Source organism: Pseudorasbora parva, chromosome 14, assembly GCF_024679245.1.
Source record: "Pseudorasbora parva isolate DD20220531a chromosome 14, ASM2467924v1, whole genome shotgun sequence".
Classification (NCBI taxonomy): domain Eukaryota; kingdom Metazoa; phylum Chordata; class Actinopteri; order Cypriniformes; family Gobionidae; genus Pseudorasbora; species Pseudorasbora parva.
The window spans coordinates 6389665-6413678 of NC_090185.1; the positions used below are offsets into that span (position 1 = coordinate 6389665).

The following is a 24014-nucleotide window of genomic DNA, read 5'->3' on the forward strand; positions in this document are numbered from 1 at the left end:
TATATTGAATTATCAACTAAGATGTTATGATAGTATTTGGTTCAATGTATATTCAACCTAATGAATCCTTAACTTTATGCCATTTACAAAGAAAGATCGAATTCAAAATACAATAAATCTTATAAATCACACTTGAAATATTGTTAAAATTGTAATTGTTATTGATTTACCCATGAAAACTTTGTAATAAAATAGCAAAAAATATATAATATTTAATATATATATAATATATAACGGCACAATTACTATAAATATGTGCCATAATGCCCCATATTGAAAATAAATATAACAATATATGTGAATTTTAAAATATAAAAATTAAGCAAATGTTTTTGTTTTTTTCTCCATAGAAACCGTCTGTTAACCATAAAGACAACATCTGAACTTCCTTCCCTTTTCTGAGAGGCGTCCTGAGGAAAAAATCGACTTGGTCCACGGTTGACTCCACATTTATGTTACTGTCACTTTAAACAAGTTCCTGTTCTCTCTCTCTCTCTCTCTCTCTCTCTCTCTCTCTCTCTCTCTCTCTCTCTCTCTCTCTCTCTCTCTCTCTCTCTCTCTCTCTCTCTCTCTCTCTCTCTCTCTCTCTCTCGTGCCTGAAGATAACGGACTGCTTTGATCCGAGTCATTTCGGCGATTCGGTTTATATGAACTATTCGTTGTTTAAAACAATTTTAAACATAAGTTTAACTTACATAATGAAATAAAGACTTTGTTAAGTTAAACATTGACAAGCATTGATATCATTGATAAGCATGAGTGATCATTGATAAGCATGAGTGTTTCATAAATGTTTGCATTGTCCAGTTTGGCTCTCTGAGATGCCAAATGTGAAGTATCTTCTAAATGACTACTCTAAACTCAAAACCTAAGTCATGTATTGGGATACTTATTCTATTTTTGTTTCCATTTCAAACATATCCAGCATTTTATTGTGTTCTCCTAACCAAACAGAAACAAACCGCTTTGCGAATCGACTCAATCGAATCGTTCAAAAGAACCGACTCACACGGACACAAGGACATCATCATCATCTGCTTTTTTTGGTCACTAACCTCAACTTCTTCACAAGCGCGCCGCGAATGTCGCTTGTGTCTCACACGAGGCTTTAGATATATTTGGTTATTTTGTTGTCTTTGTGTGCGTTTTTTTTCCATTGTGCGTTTGCGAATATCGTATCACATGCTGAGGGGATTTGTGCGCAGGTTCATTTAAGTCGGCTTCATTTAGCGATTCTACCTGTTTTTTTTTTTATTCGACCTACATATGGACACACTGCAGGATAATTCCGGCTTTAAACCTCTCGACATGAGATAAAAACCCAGAGGAGATGTTATATCTACTGAATAACGTAAAGGAGAGGACGCGCAATTTTGGCACATGAAGAATTTTGCATATGGACAGACGTCACGCGCGGAATATAAAGAGGTTATGCTATTTTATTAACCTGTAACATCATTTCAGAATTGCTCAGAGAATTGTGAGCCATCTGATTACATTTGTTATAATAAATGAACTGTAGTAGGCAATGCAGGAATGCTGATTCATATACTGTGCAATGGATTTTGGAACCATAAAGAAAGGGAAGTGTTAATATCAATTTATTTAATACTTAAGCATATGATTGTGGCAAACAATGGGTGACATTTGCATGTATGCAGTATAGGATATAAAACAATATTTTTTTCTCTCCCCTGGCATTAGGGGTTAATATTGGAATCTATTTGTTTGGCATAATTTGTTAATTGGCATTAGTAGTTTATTAGTCTGAATTTAGAAGACTGGATACCATAATCAGCTTAAGGTTTACAGTAGCTATTGCTGGTGGCACTTTTGAATTGTGCACTGCTTTCTAGCCCCTAAGTGGCTTGTTATAATAGCAATTATTATAGTATTTCTGGAAATAATGGAAACCAATCACATGGATGATGGTTCCTCCAGCGATGGGACGGAGTTGGAGACCATGCCTGGCTACATGGAGCTCATCACCAGATCATATTCGGTCATTTTCAGTGCCTTTAGAGACTGTAAAGACTGCGGACTGGAACTGTCCAGAAAAACCTTGCTGGATCATGCCTACATAACCTGGATGGAGATCTTCCTGTTCTTCATGTGCGCGGTCATGTGGACGAAGGTGCGCAAGGGATTGGCCGTGTACATCTTTGAGGTAAATACACATCAAAAGTCACAGTCAATGCGAATACTACGAGTTACAGACTGATATAGACTAAGTTAGGCCTGAAATAGGTGCTTCAAGTTCAGGGGAGTAGCCTGTAAATATTTACGAAACACCAGGTTTGGAAAGCATCATTGGCGACCTCAAGGGATATCTAAGGTTGTTTGCATCACTATTTGTATATTAAAGGTCATTTGAGCCTCTAGAGTAATGAAGTGTGCTTCTGGGATTAGTCAAGCATCTCTAGGACTGCTACCGTACTTAGTCTTAGTAATCTGAGAAAGTTATTCACATACAAACATCACTCGTTTTGCACTCTTGCTTCTGAACCGCAGTATAACAGACATTTTAACACTTGATGCACCAAGTTTACAAGTTATGGCTGTGAATGTGGAAGTGTACTTTTAAGATGTTTTTTTGTTCTCTGTAAACTAGAATGACCTCAGCTCTTTGGTTCGCTGTGCACGGTCCAGTGAAATTTGCTTGAAACTCGCCATGTTGCAATGTGCACAAGAGATGTTTTACATATTTTTTTACTTTGCATTTTACCTTTTACATACAAAGATGGCTATGCAAACAGGCCACATAAACTTTAAGAGATGATGTCTCAAGTTTCCCAGACATGAACTTTATCAAATTGCCTTATTTCCAAGACTTTGTCTATGAAGGCTACTATATTTCGCATTTGTTGCTTATTTTCCATTACACATTTGTTGATGTGTGCGGTACATGTTGGTTTCACTTCCTGTTCTGAAATGTGTTTTTATGACTCTCGTAAGCTTCGCTGATCTGCTGCAATTACTGGGATTAATGCCTCCGTGATTCATGGGCCCTTTGCATCCATGTTTGCTCTGGGCTGCGGTTTATTCCCCCTTCTGTATTTCCTTTTGTCTCAGCACGTGGAGAAACCCTGACGGATGTTGTAAGGCAGCTGGCGTGAGGTTTATACGGAAATATGTGACGCATCAGGGCCTTGTCTGGCTTGTAACCTATGAGTAAGAAAGTGCGAGGTCTTGCCAAAGAGTTGCAGCACTGCAGTTTGTGATTAAAAACAGGCATGACATAGAAAATTAAGAGATAAGCTACAGTTAATCACTTATCAATGTGTCAGGCCTGAATATCTTCTTTGCTAATAATATCCCTCTCCATGAAAGTAGGGTGACCACCAGGCTATTGATCTGTTGCAGGACAGTAGATGTGATTTTGCGGGATACATGAGAGACAGATACTATTACTACTGTAAACATTCGTTGGCAAACTTATCCGATTAATTCATCCGCCGGTGGGTACCCACACTATAATGTTGCACTTCTGGCAACTTTAAACACACAGGAGGACAAAGTTTGAACACGTGCATGCAGCCTGATATCTGAGAGCACTTAAAAGTGTACTGTCATAAACTACAAAATGTACTACTTGTATTAAAATGGTAAACTACTAATATACTTATAAGTTCACTTGTAGAACTGATGCAGTACAAATGAGAAACCTAGTTGTGCACTTAAAGTTTACTACTCTTACATGTATAGTACACTTAAACGTATAATTTTATATACTAAAAGTAGGCCAATTTAGTCCCAAGCAGTATTGAAATAGTACAATTACAAGTTTACTACTAGTACACATTTATGCTAGTATACTTACTACACGTAAGGGTCCTCCTTGTGCCGCTCTCACATTACAACAACCAAGCACTCTCGACATTCGTCATAACAATTAAGGCATAGAAACTGCCTTAAATTAACTATTCACATGAGAAGAAAGTTGTGTCTGAAAGTTGCAATACATTTTTATTGGTTAAAATGAATGGAGAATATCTCTTGTTTTTCCGTAGGTGCTCGACCATTTCCGTTGGTGGCCCTCAAGCATACACGGGATAGCCGCATGTTTGTTGGAAATATTTGCCTTCAGGATGGATGATTACATGCGTTATATCATCAATTTGGGAAGCGTTGAGCAGCTCGACGTTCTTTTCCAGTATGTGAGATTAAGTCCTTGTTGTTGTAGCTGTTTACCAACTTTGACGAGGCCCGCACTTATTCCTTTGCTGTCCAATGTCCACTTATTGTAAGTGCAGGGATTAAACAAAATAATAATACAGGCCTAACTGAAATGCGGGACACTACTTATGTCTCGCGGGACAAAGCTCTCAGTTTCTTGTCTGGCTTTCACCTGACCAATGCTCAATCTTTTAAGATTGAGCATTGGTCTGGGGAGTCTGCTTTGTATTTTCTACTGAACAAGAGGTGTGATCAACGGGCATAGTTCAATGACTCTGTACGAAATTGGATAGTCCTTCAAACAATCAGACCAACGATCCGTCACTTCTCTATCCGTGATTGTGTTAAACCCGCCAATAGTGCGCCAGGTGGACAAGCCGGTTTGTGATTGGTCCCCACAAATTTGTAACAGAAGCAGGGTAGAAATATGTACAGGTTTCCAGCCTGAGCACCAGGGTGAAATCAAATCTCCGGCAGAACGGGCTGAGTTTACCAAGTCTACCAATTTCGGGACTGTTCCGCAAAATGTGGGACGGGTGGTCACCCTACATGACCCTACAAGAGGGTCTCTCCTTCTACATATAGTTAGATTAAAGTCGCAAGATCAAACAATTCCATGCTTAGTGCAAAAAATAAATCAATGGGATTCTGGTCTGAAAAGTCATAGAATATCTTTCACTGATAATCTTCCCCTCCAGTGAGCTCAAGGATTGAGTCAGCGAGTTGAACTCAAGAACCTGATAACTTTGTAAATGAACTGGATGACTCAAAAGAATGATTTATTCTAAATCATTAATGCACCAAAGATTTCCCAGACATCTGCTGTGCTTCAATGATGAACAACTTTAGTTCTTCATACCAACCAAGTTATCATAGGACTTTTGAAGACATGGAATATAGTGCATGAGTCATATGAAGCTCCTTTTGAAACCGCTTTCGGCTGTGTGAGCTCAATACTGCAGTTTTAGTATGCTGTACTTTGGCCACAAGATTGTCTCGTATGTCCTGGGAGATAATTTTTGACATGGTCTGCAGATTTTTAAGTGATTTGTGGACTATGTCTTGCACTCAGAAACACATCCGTGTGGTAGGTAACATGATCTCTCTACTTGCTTTTTAAACGAATCTCCATGATACCTAATAAACAATTTATGGCATCAGCTTTTAGTGCTAATGAGGCCCATTCATTTTTAAAGTTCCCTTGCACTTTCGCATTCACATTCTATGACTGGATGGATGACTAGCATCTGGCCAGTTCTGTAAACTGTGTGTGTGAAAAGAAAAGGAAAAAGAAAAGGTGTTGACTGCATGCTGTGTGGCCGAATGCATGCTGTTTTGACCTTTGATGAGACTGTGATGAACACCGGACCAGAGGATATTAATTTTTAAAATCACTTCACTAAAATCAAAATGCCCAAAAACCTCATGTTCTGGCAAACAACATCACCACTACGATTAACTTTGGCTGTCTGAACATCTGCCAAAGGAACATCATGTCACGCTGTGTGTATTCTGCAGACATTAACCTTTGAGTTCTGTCTTAACAGCAGTTCGTACAGACATCAGCTCTTAAGATAGGAAAGTTACAGCCGAGTTTGACCAGTTCACATTCCTAACACATGCTGCACAAACATAATTACGACAACTTACCCGTTGAAAGAGGGGAACCTAATTTAACTTTTTATGCTGTAAATGTTATTTTACAAATAGGTAAAACCTAATATTTACTACAAAATAAGCACTTATGAGGAAGCAGGAACAGCGACCAGCAAATGCAGACTGAAGATCTAACATCTTTGGTTACCATCTGATAACATAAACCTTCAGAAATGTGCAGCCCCTGTATAGTGACCCTGAAAGGCAATTAAAAAAACATTTGTTAGTTTACGCCCAGATACCTGATGAATTGCGCTGTGCCAAATGCAAGTGTTTCTCAAATGTTTGGTGCTCGGAGTAGAAATTGCATGTCATTATCAGTAGGCATCGTCGTCTGCGTCCTTCCTTCCTCTTGGTGCCGCCCTGTTTCAAGTACTCTGATCTCTCGATTAGATACATTAGCTTCATCTGAAATGACAGCAGAAAACGAACTAGTTATTCCAAGAACAATCAAAGCCTAAGGATATACAACTCAACAGGGAGGAATGAGGAGGCTGTTTAAGGGGAAAATGGGGACAAGAAGTGGCTCCATCTGGCCATGTGGAGATGCTTTTATCACTTTTCTGACTCTTGAACCTCCAAAATATTGGAAAAAGGGGTTTATTGGCTAAAACTATATTGCCCTTCTGATTGAATGTCCTGGGCCCTGTCCTGGGTTTTTCCAAAAAGAAATCCTGTGGGATTTTGGATCACATATTGGAGCGAATCTTGGAAATGTTTTTTCCAAAAGCAAAAGATCAATTCAGAACTAAGATCAGAGCTGCCCTTTGGGTTCTTCAAAGCTTTTAACTTGGTTTGGGATCTATTTGATAAAAAAATAAAATAACCGGGATTATCCTGATCCCATCAGAAGGGGGGATTCAGTTGTGATTTTTCAAACCCGGGTAAACAGGATTTGGTAATCCTGAAATTTGGTATTTGGATCACAGTGATCCAGTTCCTTTAAAAAACTGGCATAAAATTAAGATGGATCAGGTGATCCTGGATAGCAAAACATGGGATTTCTAAATCTGGATCAATTTGATCCAGATTACATTTTTTGAAAAACTGGGCCCAGATCTTTTTACATTTCTTTTAAATGAATAGTTCGTTGTCATTGCTTATTCGCCAATATGTTGTTCCAAAGTCAAAATAATCTTTAATACAAGATTTACTCTTTAACTTCCTAAAATGGCAAGTGAAAGTGACCACAAGTGATCTATACCGCAATAGTGGTATTTTCTGCTATAATCTGCTTAAAGAAAAACATTATGGGTTAAGAATGGGTGGACTATTCCTTTAAGTTGCTCTTTTAATATAATGCAGATCCAAAGAGAGGAAAAATCAAGGCAATTACATTGTGTGAGCAATGCTGTTTACATACGTGGGAGATGGGATTGTTCTTTTACATTGTGTTTGTTGTCATTTGTCTTTGATTTATTTTATAAAACCACCTGCCATCCTCAAAACAGTTGCTATGGAAACTGCATGATTAATTGATAAGTCAGCTCTTGTACAAGACCCCAAAACAAAATGTGTTTCAGTCGCATTTGGTCATCAGGTTCAGGTCAGCCCTCTCTTCTGCTTGCCATTCATGAGCTGGGAGAGCCAGCTAAAGTAGTTGGTGACCCATTATGAGTTGCAACGTGTCATCCATAACAAGCATTCCCAGAGGAAGCTTCTATTGCTCAGGAGTTGCTCTTCCAAAGCCCAGTAGACTTATTGGAGGGTCAGTTGTGTTTAATTAGGCATCACAACATCAATATCTAAGGAGAAATGACAAGAGACACCAATTAAACACAGTTAGAACACTAAGATCTAGGAAACTTAAGTGGATAGCATAGCAGAAAAATAATAGTCGGCTAACTAATAGTCGATTAGAATAGGCTTAGTCGGCCAAATTTGTATTAGTTGGTTAGAAAAATATCAACAGGAAATGGTAAAGTCACTTGAGGGACAGATCGTCAACAACAGGATCTTGAGGTAACTACAGTCTTGTCTGTCAGGAAATACAAAAGTTTGTCCTTCATACATCAATCTCAAATATGGCTTAACATTTGAAAGATGTAGTAGTAGCAACTTTACATGTTTGTGCTCGCTCAAATGTTAACCTAGATAAATGTGCACTATTATTAGGTGCATGTAAGTGTTTGTGCAGAGTGTGGAGGCTAAAGTATAGCACATTTACTGCACGACAAGCGTAGTGTTGAGGCTAAAGTATAGCACATTTACTGCACGACATGCGTAGTGTTGAGGCTAAAGTATAGCACATTTACTGCACGACATGCGGAGTGTTAAGGCTAAAGTATAGCACATTTACTGCACGACATGCGGAGTGTTGAGGCTAAAGTATAGCACATTTACTGCACGACATGCGGAGTGTTGAGGCTAAAGTATAGCACATTTACTGCACGACATGCGTAGTGTTGAGGCTAAAGTATAGCACATTTACTGCACGACATGCGGAGTGTTAAGGCTAAAGTATAGCACATTTACTGCACGACATGCGGAGTGTTGAGGCTAAAGTATAGCACATTTACTGCACGACATGCGGAGTGTTGAGGCTAAAGTATAGCACATTTACTGCACGACATGCGGAGTGTTAAGGCTAAAGTATAGCACATTTACTGCACGACATGCGGAGTGTTGAGGCTAAAGTATAGCACATTTACTGCACGACATGCGGAGTGTTGAGGCTAAAGTATAGCACATTTACTGCACGACATGCGGAGTGTTGAGGCTAAAGTATAGCACATTTACTGCACGACATGCGGAGTGTTGAGGCTAAAGTATAGCACATTTACTGCACGACATGCGGAGTGTTGAGGCTAAAGTATAGCACACTTACTGCACGACATGCGGAGTGTTGAGGCTAAAGTATAGCACATTTACTGCACGACATGCGGAGTGTTGAGGCTAAAGTATAGCACATTTACTGCACGACATGCGTAGTGTTGAGGCTAAAGTATAGCACATTTACTGCACGACATGCGGAGTGTTGAGGCTAAAGTATAGCACACTTACTGCACGACATGCGGAGTGTTGAGGCTAAAGTATAGCACATTTACTGCACGACATGCGAAGTGTTAAGGCTAAAGTATAGCACATTTACTGCACGACATGCGGAGTGTTGAGGCTAAAGTATAGCACATTTACTGCACGACATGCGGAGTGTTGAGGCTAAAGTATAGCACATTTACTGCACGACATGCGGAGTGTTGAGGCTAAAGTATAGCACATTTACTGCACGACATGCGGAGTGTTGAGGCTAAAGTATAGCACATTTACTGCACGACATGCGAAGTGTTAAGGCTAAAGTATAGCACATTTACTGCACGACATGCGGAGTGTTGAGGCTAAAGTATAGCACATTTACTGCACGACATGCGGAGTGTTGAGGCTAAAGTATAGCACATTTACTGCACGACATGCGGAGTGTTGAGGCTAAAGTATAGCACATTTACTGCACGACATGCGGAGTGTTGAGGCTAAAGTATAGCACATTTACTGCACGACATGCGGAGTGTTGAGGCTAAAGTATAGCACACTTACTGCACGACATGCGGAGTGTTGAGGCTAAAGTATAGCACATTTACTGCACGACATGCGGAGTGTTGAGGCTAAAGTATAGCACATTTACTGCACGACATGCGTAGTGTTGAGGCTAAAGTATAGCACATTTACTGCACGACATGCGGAGTGTTGAGGCTAAAGTATAGCACATTTACTGCACAACATGCGTAGTGTTGAGGCTAAAGTATAGCACATTTACTGCACGACATGCGGAGTGTTAAGGCTAAAGTATAGCACACTTACTGCACGACATGCGGAGTGTTGAGGCTAAAGTATAGCACATTTACTGCACGACATGCGGAGTGTTGAGGCTAAAGTATAGCACATTTACTGCACGACATGCGGAGTGTTAAGGCTAAAGTATAGCACATTTACTGCACGACATGCGGAGTGTTGAGGCTAAAGTATAGCACATTTACTGCACGACATGCGTAGTGTTGAGGCTAAAGTATAGCACATTTACTGCACGACATGCGGAGTGTTAAGGCTAAAGTATAGCACATTTACTGCACGACATGCGGAGTGTTGAGGCTAAAGTATAGCACATTTACTGCACGACATGCGGAGTGTTAAGGCTAAAGTATAGCACATTTACTGCACGACATGCGGAGTGTTGAGGCTAAAGTATAGCACATTTACTGCACGACATGCGGAGTGTTGAGGCTAAAGTATAGCACATTTACTGCACGACATGCGGAGTGTTGAGGCTAAAGTATAGCACATTTACTGCACGACATGCGGAGTGTTGAGGCTAAAGTATAGCACATTTACTGCACGACATGCGGAGTGTTGAGGCTAAAGTATAGCACATTTACTGCACGACATGCGGAGTGTTGAGGCTAAAGTATAGCACATTTACTGAACGACATGCGGAGTGTTGAGGCTAAAGTATAGCACATTTACTGCACGACATGCGGAGTGTTGAGGCTAAAGTATAGCACATTTACTGAACGACATGCGGAGTGTTGAGGCTAAAGTATAGCACATTAACTGCACGACATGCGGAGTGTTGAGGCTAAAGTATAGCACATTTACTGCACAACATGCGGAGTGTTGAGGCTAAAGTATAGCACATTTACTGCACGACATGCAGTGTTGAGGCTAAAGTATAGCACACTTACTGCACGACATGCGGAGTGTTGAGGCTAAAGTATAGCACATTTACTGCACGACATGCGGAGTGTTGAGGCTAAAGTATAGCTAAAGTATAGCACATTTACTGCACAACATGCGGAGTGTTGAGGCTAAAGTATAGCACATTTACTGCACGACATGCGGAGTGTTGAGGCTAAAGTATAGCACATTTACTGCACGACATGCAGTGTTGAGGCTAAAGTATAGCACATTTACTGCACGACATGCAGAGTGTTGAGGCTAAAGTATAGCACATTTACTGCACGACATGCGGAGTGTTGAGGCTAAAGTATAGCACATTTACTGCACGACATGCGGAGTGTTGAGGCTAAAGTATAGCTAAAGTATAACACATTTACTGCACGACATGCGGAGTGTTGAGGCTAAAGTATAGCACATTTACTGCACGACATGCGGAGTGTTGAGGCTAAAGTATAGCACATTTACTGCACGACATGCGGAGTGTTGAGGCTAAAGTATAGCACATTTACTGCACGACATGCGGAGTGTTGAGGCTAAAGTATAGCTAAAGTATAACACATTTACTGCACGACATGCGGAGTGTTGAGGCTAAAGTATAGCACATTTACTGCACGACATGTGGAGTGTTGAGGCTAAAGTATAACACATTTACTGCACGACATGCGGAGTGTTGAGGCTAAAGTATAGCACATTTACTGCACGACATGCGGAGTGTTGAGGCTAAAGTATAGCACATTTACTGCACGACATGCGGAGTGTTGAGGCTAAAGTATAGCACATTTACTGCACGACATGCGGAGTGTTGAGGCTAAAGTATAGCACATTTACTGCACGACATGCGGAGTGTTGAGGCTAAAGTATAGCACATTTACTGCACGACATGCGGAGTGTTGAGGCTAAAGTATAGCACATTTACTGCACGACATGCGGAGTGTTGAGGCTAAAGTATAGCTAAAGTATAGCACATTTACTGCACGACATGCGGAGTGTTGAGGCTAAAGTATAGCTAAAGTATAGCACATTTACTGCACAACATGCGGAGTGTTGAGGCTAAAGTATAGCTAAAGTATAGCACATTTACTGCACGACATGCGGAGTGTTGAGGCTAAAGTATAGCTAAAGTATAGCACATTTACTGCACGACATGCGGAGTGTTGAGGCTAAAGTATAGCACATTTACTGCACGACATGCGGAGTGTTGAGGCTAAAGTATAGCTAAAGTATAGCACATTTACTGCACAACATGCGGAGTGTTAAGGCTAAAGTATAGCACATTTACTGCACGACATGCGGAGTGTTAAGGCTAAAGTATAGCACATTTACTGCACGACATGCGGAGTGTTGAGGCTAAAGTATAGCACATTTACTGCACGACATGCGGAGTGTTGAGGCTAAAGTATAGCACATTTACTGCACGACATGCGGAGTGTTGAGGCTAAAGTATATCACATTTACTGCACGACATGCGGAGTGTTGAGGCTAAAGTATAGCACATTTACTGCACGACATGCGGAGTGTTGAGGCTAAAGTATAGCACATTTACTGCACAACATGGTCGCGGCGGCATAATCACTTGCATTTTTTTTCTGATAACAGCTGAAACAACTTGGTTGCTTTTGCTCATAGGATAATGGATCATTTAAAACTGTAAAGGGTCTACTTTTATTTTAGTAAACACACAATAACACAAAAAAAAACGTTGTATGTTTGTAAAATAAAGAAAACAAACAGGACGCTCTTTTTGATGCCTGTCTTAAAAAGAAAAATTCAATCAAAACAATAAATACTCTTTGCTTTTCTAATCCGTACGAAAGGCGGATTTCTCTCTAAAAGCACATTCACTATACTGCAGTCAGCATCGTCAACTTCATCTTTACAGCCGACACTGACTCAGAAAACCAATATCATCCAACTGCGGCCACAAATGGGCATTATCGTGCTGGTGGTGGGGGTTAACGTTTTCACAGACTGGAACGCCCCCTTCTTCTTCGCCTCTTCTGTTGAACTGCTAGCTGTCAACATCCGAATTAATATGTTAATCAATAAACATTCGCTTGTTATTTTTTCTCAAACAGAAGCTTCAAAATAAGATCTACCATCTTGCAACATGACTTTGCGTAAACATACATGCCACTTTCTTAAGCCAAGTGGCATGTTATCTCTACGCATTTTGAGCTATCCGCGTGTATGTCTACGCTGAAATGAATCCGGTGTTGAACCGAGGCCTGACTCTCTGTGGTCATTAAAAATCCCAGGATATCCTTCGATAAAGAGTAGGGGTGTAACTCCGGCATTCTGGCCAAATTTGCCCATTGGCCCCTGTCCATCATGGCCTCCTAATCATCCCCATATAAATACCGATTAGCTTCTTCACTATGTTCCTAGGGGAACTTTTAGTTCTCGGGAAACGATCTTTGTGGTAAGTTCCTAGAACAACCCAGTGTGAAAACCCTATAATTAAAATGTCTCCTTGCAATTTTTTCAACACATTCATAATCATTACTTTTGCCGGTTCTTGGTGTGTGCTTCAGCCCCCAGTATACATTTAAAGCCCTATTCAGACGGGATTAGTTTAACATGGGGACGTGGGGGTAAAGTCATTATTACTAGAGGTTCTCAAGGGCACCATGAGTGTGATTTTAGTCCAGTCCAAATGTGCCATCTCGGTAATCATTTTGGACAATGTCAGTTAAGATTAGAGACTTTTACCTTCTGTAAAAAGGTCAGGAAAAATTACCTTGAATAATACTAATCCCATCTGAATAGACCTGCTGTAAAAATGTATGGTACAATTCCATAATTTCCATTTTTGTGTTTTGCAAGGCGCTTGAAGAGCTTGAGCGCATGGAGGCGATTGAAGCATTCAGTTGCGTTGTAGGTGGTGAGACACCTCTGTGGCAAACGTCCAGTATTTTCCGCATATCATTTAAAGCAAAAAGAAGATCAAAAGCACTTATTAGAAGCACAACACTTATTTTAGCTCTAGAAAAGTGTTTATTACCAACACAATCCAATCAGAATCGTTAGACTGGACCTAACTGTTTTATAAAACATATGAGACAGAAGTCAGACTGGCGCTCATGTTGTGTGTTTGCTCGCGTGATATTAGCAACGTCATACACACATGACGACAAGGAGGTTACTGTGGTGCGTAAAGCGAGTTACTCCTCCCACTTCTTCTAGTTTTACTGAGATGTCATATCCCGTGCGAATTGGCCATAAATATTACAGACGTCCTGAGGTAAAATTACTTTACCCCCATGTTAAACTAATCCCGTCCGAATAGGGCTTAAGTAATTCATGTAAACATGCGTTTAGTCAACTAAATGCTTAAATTAACAATTTCTAATCGGAGGCAGCCCCACTAAAATTCATTGTAAAAATGGTTATACTGAGTCATCATATTAAAGGAATTGAAGATCATACTGTATCTTAGTGCAATAACTTCAGAATCAGTCTTCATTAAACTTCTAGAAGAAGCATTTGGAAACTTAAAGAGATCTCATTTGTGGTTTTCTTTTGAGACGTGCCTGAACTTTTATTAGATTAATTTGTGGTTATTAGAGCGCAAAGCAAAGTCAGGCTGTTCAGCTGAGAAAGGATGTGGCCTCTCTATCACAGCTGCAGTCATTCGTCGAGCTGCAGAAATCAGCATCAGCAGCAGTCAGCCTGAACCTCGGGCCTCAGCTAGAGGTGGTGATGATAGAGGAACGGGGGTGGGGCATTTTGGTGACAGCTGGCCTCTATAAATAACCCCAGCGGGTGGAGGTGAAGAGCAGAATTCACGTGGTGGATATTCTGCGGTGCGCGCCACATTGTCTCTTGGCCAATCACAGGCAACCAGGAAACTACGAGCACAAAAGTTAAATGATGCCTAGTTTTAGTGACCTATTTTTTTAATCCTATTGAGCAGAAGGGAGTGCAGATTAGGTAACAGCAAGTGGAGGTGAAGCTTGTGAATAGATAAATGATTAAGATGAGCCTTTAACATCTTCAGTTACTCTGACATTCGGCTTCTGTGTCCACACAAGCAGGATAGTCTGTCATGAGAGAGATAAGGTGAAGGCATGTGAGCACACACACATAAACATATGAACAAAATAAGCAAGTTTAGCAAAGATATTACTGTCAATGGGTCATTTGAGTTATCCGACTTATCCTTTATATGAAATCACAAAGGCAGAAGCGCCTGGGAAGACATACACAAACAAGAAAATAAACAATTTTAGCAAATTAAAAACACAAATTAAAGTAATTTTTACAGGTGTGTACAACATGGTAAAAGAGTTTTTCTGTTGATACCTTGTAGCATTGTGTTGCATCATTGATCCTCCGCCATTCAGTTGCTATAAGTCTACTTTTTTTTGACAAATGAACACCTGCTATGTGCTAGCATTGTAACTTCATTCTTTCCTCTTGTCTTCCACAGCCTTTTGGACAATGGTGTTGTATCCCGTCAAAAGATGTCTCAAAGATGCCGGAGAGTGCGTGGAAGCTGGCCTTCTACACAATGTCATGGTCATACAGCACCTACCTTTTGTTTTTCACTAGTTATTCCTTCTTTCAAAACCCTCCGTCTGTGTTTTACGGTAAGCTTTAAAGTTGCATGCAATAATTTGATTAAACCCTGTTAGGTCTGAATAACAATATCCTTGACTTTTTACAGCTTTAGTAAACAGATTACATACTACTTTTGTTTTCATATGGTACAAAATACAATGCTTCAAAAATGTGTTTAAAATGTACAGGATCCTTGAAAGATCTTTTGAAACAGTTTTTGAGAAAGGCCAGTTTGTTGGGTAAAAGATTGTTGGTGATCGCTGTTAAATGTTTAACGACTACAAATCAGAATAAATATCAATATGAATGATTAAACATTAAAGGTCATAAATTGCTATTATCTGTTAAAACTCCTTATCAATACAATAGCGATTATTGTGAAGTACCATTTTCACATCAGGCCACTGATGACCATTTACTCTCCAATTGGTAGTTGCTGTATCAGGTCACTACTCATTTGCATAAACAATATGATACTACTTTATAAATCCCAATAAAGATTATTGTTAACGGTCACAATGCCAAAGATTGTTGTTAATGGAAACCATTAATGGCATCTTGCGGCAACATGAACATCCTTCGAGAGCAACACATGAACAGCTTTAACCTCTCCTATATCAACATAAACCATCTGTTTTATGAGGCCAATGTTCAACATTTTGTCAGCAAGTCAAGGTCATTACAATCTAGTGTTGTTATTTTTATGGTTGTGGAGTTTCACAGTTTTTTTCTGTCTTTTCGGTTTAGACTGGAAGAGTGGGATGTCAGTACCCCTCGATATTGCAATAGCTTACCTTATCCAGGGAAGCTTCTACGGCCATTCCATATATGCCACAATCTACATGGACGCATGGAGAAAGGACTCCCTTGTCATGGTGGTGCATCACTTCATCACTCTGGCCCTGATAACATTCTCCTATGCCTTTAGGTTAGGCCAATTTACAGGCTTTGCTATAAGTCATTCTACATTTTAAAAAAAATTGTTACAATAAGAACTTGCATCTTAAAGAATACATGATACAAAGAATAGTGCACTAAAAGCCACAGTTCATTAACCACTTATCACTGTTCGTGTTTTTGAAAATCTCATCCTCAGATATCACAACATTGGCATTCTCGTCCTCTTTCTTCATGACATCAATGACATTCAGTTGGAATTCACCAAGGTCAACGTTTATTTCAAGATTCGGGGAGGGAAAGAGTACTTCATCAATGATGTCCTGTCCAACATGGGTGCCGTTAGCTTTAGTATCACATGGTGAGGCTTGCCTGTTGATCAAGAAACCAGATGCTTTGTTATTGATGCAAACATTAAAGCATGGAAAACTACAAAGTTTAAATTGATTTGCACAAAAAGACATGCATCCCTTGTTAGTCTTGGAACAATACTCTGATTTTGCTCGAAGAACTTTTTCTAAAAATGTGTTCACACTTGGCATGTTTGGTTTGATTAGATAAACTCTGGTGCTATTGCTCTGTTAGTGCTATTCATTTGAACATACGCTGCCATCTGAAACCTGGTGAGGACCAAACGAGTGGACCGAGACCACTGAAAAGATGGGTCTCAGTCCGCTTCCAAACAAACTCTGGTGCAGTTCAAATTATGTATAAAAGTAACACAGACCAAAGATATGTAAACAAACCAAAAACAGGAAGTTGAGTCCCTAAAAAGGAAAGAATGCTCAAGCATACCTGTTTTTTTTTTCTTGTCATAGTTGCGATGTTGCCCATCACAGTTCAGTTAAGGCATCTGAACCGAGTCTCCTTGCAGCAGATCTTCGTTTGTGTGTGTGTGAGGGATTCCTGCTGCTGTTTTGACTCTTTTACACATTTGATAAACTCTTCACGAGTTCTCAGCTGGTCAAAATACCATCATATGTAGCTACACACACACACACACACACACAACAAGCGCATTCATTCCAGCACACAGCATTGTTTTGGATGTTCGTTAAGTTCCGTCTCAAAATAGCCAATACGTCTGACAAGACCAATCAGGTTGTGAACGTATCCCTACGCCTTTAGGTTCGATGATAGAAATGCCAAGCGGACCAGGACTAAATGTTTTTTTTTTTTTGGTCTAGACTAAACAAACAAAGTAAATCGAACTACAAGTGTGAACGCATCCTAAAGTAATTTCTGGACCTAAACTATGGAGCAAGGTATCTCCAGGTGCAGGATTGAGCTCCCTTGGTTTAAGGTTAGGAAAGGATTATAGGAATGCTGTGCAAAAACAATGGATGTTCATTCTGGAACATGCCCTACTTGGTTAAATGGAGTTACCTATAAAAGGGTCAACAGCAGGGATAGGCAACTCTGACCCTCGAGTCCACTGTCCTGTGGAGTTTGAAAAAAATAAAATAATTCAGGATTACTTAGACATTACAGGCAGGTGTTTGATTAGGGTCAGAGTTAAGCTCTACCGGACATTGTTTTTTTGTATCGCCAGCCTTTAGCCAATGTCCAGAGGATGCTCTAAAGATGCTTCATCTTGTTTGTTCTTGCTATTTGTGCAGGTTTTGGTTCCGTTTGTACTGGTTCCCCCTTAAAGTTATGTGGGCCTCCTGCGTCACCAGCCTCCAGTCTGTTCCCAACATCCCTTTCTACTTCTTCTTCAACATACTCCTGTTTGCCCTGCTCCTCATGAATATCTACTGGTTCCTGGTAAGAATGGGTAGTTTCAGAACACAGTGGTAGTAAAGTAGAGCTCAGTGCTAGTAACCCGAATGTTGGCCGCTTGAGTAACGAGTCCACCATTACCCCTTTTCCATCATGATGAACCAGGTGCTAGTTCAGAGCCAGTACCAATTCTGAGTTGGTTCGACTTACGAGCTTTTAAGAACTATTTTTCCACAGGCTAGAGAGCCATCACAATGCCAGGTCTTAAGTCCCTGTATATATCTCATCTTTCTCAGCAAGGCTAGTGAAGAAGTGGGAAATACAAACACACCAGGCTTGTTTGAGATGCATCGGTGCTGCACAGACCGATCCGCATATGATATCAAAATACCTCAAGAGCGATTCAAAAGCATAAGGAGTTGTTTGCTCTCGCTGTACTTCGATGTCATACGGGGATCGGTCTGCACAGCACCGATGCATTTCGAACAAGCCTTCCATCAACGATGGCGAACGTTGTGTTATTATTGATGCTCATGGCTTTATTATCCTACATCGGCATCAAAACACAGCAAATCCAGTAATTTGCATTTGTATTAGCATTTGCCGTAATTTGTATAAACGAAGATTACAATCGAGCAGCTAATAGCTCGATTAGCTGCCATTTAAAAAATGGCAGCTCTAAAGTTTGTGTTCATCTTGTCGGTCCCGGTAACCCCGTCCCCAGCCGCAAACAGTTCTTACTTCTAGACCAGCGATGTTTTAGTGCTACTTAAGAACCACTTTTCCTAGTTCGGAGCTGGTGCTTTGGCTGTCGAAAGACAAAGAACTGATTTGAAACTAGCCTCTGGCTCTGAATCAGCACTCAGACTGCCTTGGTGGAAAAGGGGTACATGAGCAATTATCATGGTGCCCTTGAGCAAGTAGTGTTTCTCATCCCTGGTACTGGAGTGCGCCCAACCATGCACATTTTGGATGTCTCCAAATCAAACACACCTTTGACAGTCAAGATTCTGAGACCTTGAACAGGTCAAGATAAGGGAGGCATCCAATATGTGAACTGTTTGGATTCCTCCAGGATTAGAGACTACGGCTCTCCCAGGGATAAATGTAATTTAAGTTGCTTAAGATAAAATGTTCTACTAAAACGACTGCTTTTTATTGCCCTGTTACCAGTGGTATCAGTTCATGCTAGCTATCTAGCAGATACTTTATCCCAAGCATCTTGTAGTACACTTAAAATTTGGAGAGTCCACAGTACCTTGACAGATTCCATTCATGTTCCACTTGAATTTGTGTTTGTCTTGTTGGTCGTGGTAACCCCGTCCCCAGCCACAAACAGTTCTTACTTCTAGACCAGCAATGTTTTGGTGCTACTTAAGAACCACTTTTCCTAGTTCGGAGCTGGTGCTTTGGCTGTCGAAAGACAAAGAACTGATCTGAAACTAGGCTCTGGCTCTGAATCAGCACTCAGACTGCCTTGGTGGAAAAGGGGTACATGAGCAATTATCATGGTGCCCTTGAGCAAGTAGTGTTTTCCATCCCTGGTACTGCAGTGTGCCCAACCATGAACATTTTGGATGTCTCCAAATCAAACACACCTTTGAGAGTCAAGATTCTGAGACCTTCAACGGGTCAAGATAAGGGAGGCATCCAATATGTGAACTGTTGGGGTTCCTCCAGGATTAGAGACCACTGCTCTTCCAGGGATAAATGTACTTTAAGTTGCTTAAGATAAAATGTTCTACTAAAACGACTGCTTTTTATTGCCCTGTTACCAGTGGTATCAGTTCATGTTAGCTAGCTATTTAACAGATACTTTATCCCAAGCACCTTGTTATACACTTTCAATTTGGGACATAACCCCTTAACTGCCCTCTTTTTGCAGTTCATCGTGCTGTTTGTGGCGAAGGTCCTGACGGGCCAGATGAAGGAAGTAAACGATGTCCGGGAGTACGAAGAAGATGACCTAAAGGAGAGAACAGACACTAATGATCAGATGTCTACTGAAGGGTAAGTGGAGAGACGCAGCAGTCTGTTGGTTAGTTTAGGTACATAGCATGTGCGTGTAATAAAGAGGAAGTTGTGTGGTTGACTAGCAGAATTGAGATTTGCAGACCTTATAACATTGGTCTTTCAAAGTCCCCTTGGGAAGTTTCTATTTGCGAGTTGGAAAACATTTTTTTTTTGGTCATTCCTACTGGTGCACTGCAAAAAATGGTCTTCTTACTTAGCAATTTTGTCTTGTTTCTAGTCTTAATTAAATCAAGATGCATTTACTAGATAAGTAAAACGACAAGATATTTTTTCTTGTTTTGTTGAAAATAAAATCAAAATGAAGTGAGTTTTTGCTTAAACCAGACATAATTATCTACCAATGGAGTGAGAAAAATAATCTTATATCTGATTGAAATCTTGTTTCCGTCCCAAACAGAAATAAGATTGTTTTTCTTACCCCATTTGCAGATAATTTAGCTTTTTATAATTATCGAGTTTTACTTTACCAAAAATGATAAAGCTAACTACTTTAGAAAAGTATGGCTATATTCTACACTTGATTTCTGCTTAGTCAGGGCTCCAGTCCTTCAAATGTTTCAGTTGTGCAGTATTTGTTATAGGTAGGTAGGGTTGTGCCACACACCTGATGACATCAATAGCTTTAGGTTTAGGGTAACGCAATCTGAGATCACAGACTGTGGCAGTCTGTTTCAACCTGATCTGTGAAGAGTGTCGATTGGATGAGTGCGCCATCTCATGTAGATTGGTCCTGTCCTGATCTCTCTGACCTTGAAGTGATATCTGACCATGCCACATGCATCCTGTGATCACCTCTTTCTAGCCTGACTCTGTGCTTTTTATGTATCTTGCTTCTTAGGAAACATGTGCAGAATGGGACGAGCAAGAAGAAACATCAATAGTATCAAGGTGCTGCCACCTGCAGGCACTTTTCCATGACTGCGAGGTACTCGCATGACCTAGTTTTATTCTAACCTCAGACGGCCAAGGTGCTTGGGCGATCATACAGAGAAAAAGAAACAAATCAACCATCGTCTTTGTTTTATCTCTATTGTTTTTTAATCACTGTAATTATAATATAATCATAGCACTGTGAATGTTATTTGTCATCTGTCTCATTTCAAAAAAAAGTTAAATGAGTAATTTTCTATGGCAGGAGTGACTATGATATCTCTGGAAATTACATGCAATACCATGCATTTAGTAGAACAGAGGAATACGTGATAATCAGGTTTTGCGCTCGACAGTTTGCTCGATTAGATTTAGATCTTTTTGTTTTTGTTTTTCTGGTTTATTTTGATTCCAGGAGTGAAGGCAGTGAAAGGGTTTGTACGTATCTTGTTGTAGTGAGTACTAGTGAAGTGGTTCTCAAATGGTCGGTCGAAGGTCTGTTCTGAAAGGCAATGTTAAATTAATATGTTAGTGCAAATAATACAATAAACCATGAAATCATGCATAGTTAGGGCAGTAAAATAAATGGAAATTCTTACCATATCTTTTGTTGTTGGCATCAACTGGCAGGCTGGACATCCAGTCACACTCAATGGTATTTCATCACAAATTCATTATTAGTAGCAAGTTAAATTAGACATGCCAACTTCTTAAAAACCATAAGCAAAAAAAACAAAAACGCCCAGACTGCATTAAATATTGCTTCATTAGCAACAAATATACAGAGTTTGTGCCTGATTTATACAATTTAAAGTGACAAAACAAGAAAAAATATCCGACAATGCTGTCAGAAAAAAAACGTTTCTTTTTTAGTTAGGGCCTGAGCACCGATGGTGTGAGGAAACTATTGGAATCGCTCAGTCTATTATTATTTTTCTCTGAAATGAATCGCATTTTTGAGAGCCTAAACAAGCTCGAACTCATGAAACTTTGCACACGTGTTAGAAGTGGTGAAAATGTATGTCTGATATGGGTTTCAGAATTAGGTGTGGCAAAATGGCTCCATAGCGCCAACTACAAAATTCAAACTAAGTGCCGTTCGCACTACATTTCACGTATAAACATGAAATTCAGTACATACATGTAACAGACCAATACCTACAAAAAAAAGCCCTTGAAAGCTAAATCTGAAAACCAACAGGAAGTGAGACGTTTAGAATTTAATCTGCAAAACGTTTGCAATTTCCAAGCCTCATACTTTAACAAACTCCTCATACAGTTTTAATTGGATTATCATCATATTTGGTGGGTGTAATCTAAAGGCCTTTGTGATGTTACATTGCGAAGATCTTGAGTATTCGCTGAAGGGTGTGTCCGTGGCGGCCTGACAAGATCGAATGTTTCGCCATTGAATCTGGAATTTTTTGTAAGTCAGGCATACGATATTCAATATGTCCTAAACTTCACATATTCAATAAAAGTCCTGACCTGAAGACATCTAGATGGCAATATTCAGTCCTAGCGCCACCTGCTGGGAGCAGGAAGAATGGCACATCAAAGTGACATTTCTCCTATATCTATGCGAATGTCTATTCGCCGTTTCCCTGAGGCCACCGGTAGGCGGTGGCCCCGGTTGCGAGGGCCCTTTAATCGCTGCTTGCAGCTTTAATTGTAAAAAACCATTAATATTGACACTTTTTCAGAAAACAATTTATTCCTGGTTTCATAGACAAGGCTTAAGCCAAGTCTCAGACTAAAATGCATGTTTGAGCTGTTTTAACTGACAGAAAATATGTCAGTATCAATGTTTTGTCTCAAGATGCACACCAGTAGTTTTTCTTTTTTTCTAAGGCATGTTTATAAAAGCAACTTAAATGCCCTGATTGAACTAAGGCCTAATCCTGGCTTAATCTAAACCCCGTCTGTGAAACCAGGCCAATAATATATGAAGTCCTGAAGCAAATCCAGTTGAGAACCACTGAACTAGTGCATCAGTTGCCTTATGTTTTTTTTAAACATCTACTAACCGATTACAACCACCTAAAAAATAAATAAGCCTGATCTCCATCAATCAAAACCATGTTTGTACAGTATTACCGTGTTTGAATGTCAATGACTGAAAGGGAATCGCTTTAAATGTTTGGATCACAAAAAACTTTTTCTCAGCGAGAATGCGTGGCGTCATCGAAGCTAGCTTCAAATTGAGAAAAAACAAAACATACACTCCGATGATATATCGTGTTTATTTTATATAAATACGGAAAACTAAATGGAAACATTGGTTAATTATGAATGCTTATTTAAATCCGTTACAATGGAGAAACATTTACTAGCCTAACAAATTAAAGTATTCAAATGCAAATGTGGCATTCAGGAATGCATGACATTTGAGAATATGTTTAACAAAGATAAAACTGAGATTATCTGTCGTGACGTATTGGTCACTCCCCAAAAAAATTGCAATACTTGAAAAGTTTATTTGCCTGCTGTATCAAAAGTTTCGTACAATCTCCGCGTTAAGGTGGAATATAGTGCACGAATCCTGACGAGGTCTGCACGTCGTTGTGGTCATGTGACACGTCTTCCATTCGTAATGCTAGCTTGAGCTAGCCGTTTATGTTTTAGGCTGTTTTAAAGCGTTCTTAAAGAGATAGTTCACCCAAAACGCAGGCACAATTTGTTGTTGTATTCTTTGAAGCTGCTGTTGTTAACTGATATCGGAGTTTCTCCTGGGTAGACATTAATTATTTATACAGCAGGCGTCTACAATGGTACTCTTGAAGGAGCGTCAGTTTGTGGTCTCCACTTTTATAGCCCGGCCTTGTCAAATCACTGGGGGAAAGTTTTGTGAGAACAATGCGCATACGCAAATATTTTCCACAAAACTTGGGTTACCAGCTAGCAACAACCTCCATTGATCATTTATGAAATACGTCCTCTGTAAGTTCTGGGTCGTTTGTTATTAATTTCCCTTCAAAACACTGATCTATTCAGTCAGAAATGTGCAAGTGTGGAGAGCGTAAATAATTGTATGACTTTGGGAATATACTTAAAATATGTTCATTCTCTTGAAAAGTGCCAAAAATGAAACCTCTGGTGAGTGTGACGGCAAAGCAGCTTTGGATTTGAGGTGTTTTTGTCTGGGGTATTTTGTAATGTTATTTAATTAAAATTGCACTGTAATTTCTTACTACTGTTTATTTTTTCCTGTGTGAAGCATATTTTTTTAAAAAGTCGTAACTAGGGTATTTGTACTGATTAATTTTATTTGTTCTTGGACCATTTATTCACTATTTTCCTTGATTTTGATCTGACCACAAGGAGTGACAGGTATTTTGAACAATTTAAGTTTGAATTGGTGAACTGAAAACAAGTTGTCGTGTCATGTTTTTCCATTTAATAAAAACTGTGCAAAGAAACCCAACTGCAAT

The 24014-nt window shown here is 39.8% G+C and overlaps 1 protein-coding gene across 1 annotated transcript; it reads left to right on the forward strand.

Annotated features, from left to right (window-relative positions):
• The first annotated feature begins 1006 nt into the window (after positions 1-1006).
• cers1 (ceramide synthase 1) lies at positions 1007-24002 on the forward strand. Its single transcript, XM_067415320.1, has 7 exons — positions 1007-2167; positions 14930-15089; positions 15808-15988; positions 16157-16318; positions 17577-17724; positions 19565-19689; positions 20552-24002. The coding sequence occupies exons 1-7, from the start codon at positions 1907-1909 to the stop codon at positions 20592-20594; spliced, it is 1080 nt and encodes a 359-aa protein (XP_067271421.1). The 5' UTR covers positions 1007-1906; the 3' UTR covers positions 20595-24002.
• Positions 24003-24014: the final 12 nt, after the last annotated feature.

Bases quoted from the DNA above. Each gene is read 5' to 3' on its own strand.
- cers1 (XM_067415320.1), top strand. From the start codon at position 1,907: ATGGAAACCAATCACATGGATGATGGTTCCTCCAGCGATGGGACGGAG. The intron at 16,319-17,576 runs GTGAGGCTTGCC...CTATTTGTGCAG, and splicing joins GTTAGCTTTAGTATCACATG to GTTTTGGTTCCGTTTGTACT. The intron at 19,690-20,551 runs GTAAGTGGAGAG...CTTGCTTCTTAG, and splicing joins GATCAGATGTCTACTGAAGG to GAAACATGTGCAGAATGGGA.